Source organism: Marmota marmota, unplaced genomic scaffold (genome assembly GCF_001458135.2).
Source record: "Marmota marmota marmota unplaced genomic scaffold, marMar, whole genome shotgun sequence".
NCBI classification, from domain to species: domain Eukaryota; kingdom Metazoa; phylum Chordata; class Mammalia; order Rodentia; family Sciuridae; genus Marmota; species Marmota marmota.
The window spans coordinates 11681-13561 of NW_026005963.1; the positions used below are offsets into that span (position 1 = coordinate 11681).

General features: G+C 38.4%; 1 protein-coding gene across 1 annotated transcript; it reads right to left on the reverse strand.

Annotated features, from left to right (window-relative positions):
* Window positions 1–643: 643 nt before the first annotated feature.
* Window positions 644–1225, reverse strand: LOC107161039 (vomeronasal type-1 receptor 90-like). The gene has a single exon (XM_015507571.2). The coding sequence runs from the start codon at window positions 1223–1225 to the stop codon at window positions 644–646; it is 582 nt and encodes a 193-aa protein (XP_015363057.2).
* Window positions 1226–1881: the final 656 nt, after the last annotated feature.

Genomic DNA, 1881 nt, shown 5'->3' on the forward strand with positions numbered 1-1881 from the left:
TTTTGGACACTGAGTTGTTTCCATCAGGGGTAATGTGAATAATGCTATTATGAGAACCGGTTTATATATGATATCTTAAATCCCTACATTCCATTCATTTTAGCATATCCGTAAAAGAACAACTGGTGGTTCAGGTGGTAATTCATGGCAGTAAATATTGACATATTTAGTTGGAAAAAATACATCTCATTTAAACCACTTACTAAAACAGGCTATACACTCTCCATATGTTTATAGTGGCTAACACACACCTTCCTTATAAGAATCACTTGCTGACACCAGGCAGATATGTTGGACCCTTGTGTTATCTCAAAGAGGTAAAGCATTGACATTTCTATGACACTTTTGTTATTCACATGTCTCTAACAGATTTAACAAAACATGCATATCTCCATATTCCCATAATCCAGAGAGCATTTATTGTATGACATGATTTATTGTTCGGAAGCCAGTGTATTGGCACATTAGGAGAACTTATCTATCATCAGTACTTAAATTTTTGCTCTCTTAACTAAAATGATTTTAAGAAGTTAATAATTCATTTTTCAGTGCAGATTAGCAGCAAAGGACTGGCTGTGGCATAGCCATTGGCCACCACCATCTGGACATAAAAGCATACATAGTCATCTTTCCACATAGATCTTCAGGAGGAGAAGATGCTGTCCAAACAGTACATGAGCACAAAGAAACTCATGAGCAGCAGGATGGTCCAGGTGGCCCTCTGCACAGGGGATGCCTTTGGAAAAAGGCTGGTGCTTTGAAGGTGCTGGACGTGCCTCTGGCATCTATACAAGAGAGCTACCATGTAAGCAATCAAGATGGCCATGATTCCTATAAGAAAGACATTCCAGAATACACCTAATACGGAAAATAAATGCCTGAGGAAGTAACTCATGGGTAAAATTGTGCAGGATTGAGTAATAAATACATGGCCATGTGAGGTCACATTGGGAATGGTAGTACAAGACAATGAGAAGTGAGCACTAAAGGCCCACAGGAAAACAAGGACACACAGGGTCTGCTGTAGGGATTTATGTTTGAACTTGGCCAAGAAGGAGCTTCTGGGGCTGAGGATGATGGCCTGGAAGACACTCATCAGGCTTGTGGTGCAAATAGAGAAGCCCCTCATAAACTTGTACAAGTAGATAACTGATTGACACTTGATGTCATCCCCAAAATCCTGAGACACAAAGACACTTGCAGCTATGTACCCTAAAATTATCATCATCCCTATGTGGATTAGGGCCAAGAGACCTATGATCAGGTCAGTGGGCTTGAGCCTGTGCTGGAGAAGAAATGTGAAGTTGTGGAAGAGAAAGAGGATGGTGTTGGCTGAGATCCCAAGGCCAACTTCAGAGAAAAATGCATTTCTTATGGTAAAAACATCATATAATTGGTTGGTATTTTTCATCCTTTGAGCAAGGAATCACAGAGTATATATATATATATATATCTTTGGAGGCAAAGAAGAAAAAGTCTTTATTTAAATAATATCACATTCATGAATCTCAGCCTATCCTATTACCATCAGAAAATGTGTGGATTCACCCCAACAAACCCTTTTCCCACTACAGCATTCAAAATTTTTCTGACACCTGCCAAGTGTCATTTTTTTCTATTATTACCAAATCAGGTGTTAATTGCATAACAATTGTTGAGTTCCCACTGTACATCAGCTTTCCTATCCATCCAGAACTACTATATATTATTTTAAAAGTTCTCAATTATAATCTTATCTTGAAGTCTTCTGGAATAGTGTCTTATTGGTTTTTCATCTTTCTCTCCTCAATGAAGTCCCAAGTGCATATTGAAAATGCCACAATTTTGGTGAATTCAAATGGGAGGATTGCATAATAGTAGAAAATACCATCTCTCTCAAGA

Coding starts and splice junctions, on each gene's coding strand:
- LOC107161039 (XM_015507571.2), bottom strand. CDS start 1,225: ATGATAATTTTAGGGTACATAGCTGCAAGTGTCTTTGTGTCTCAGGAT.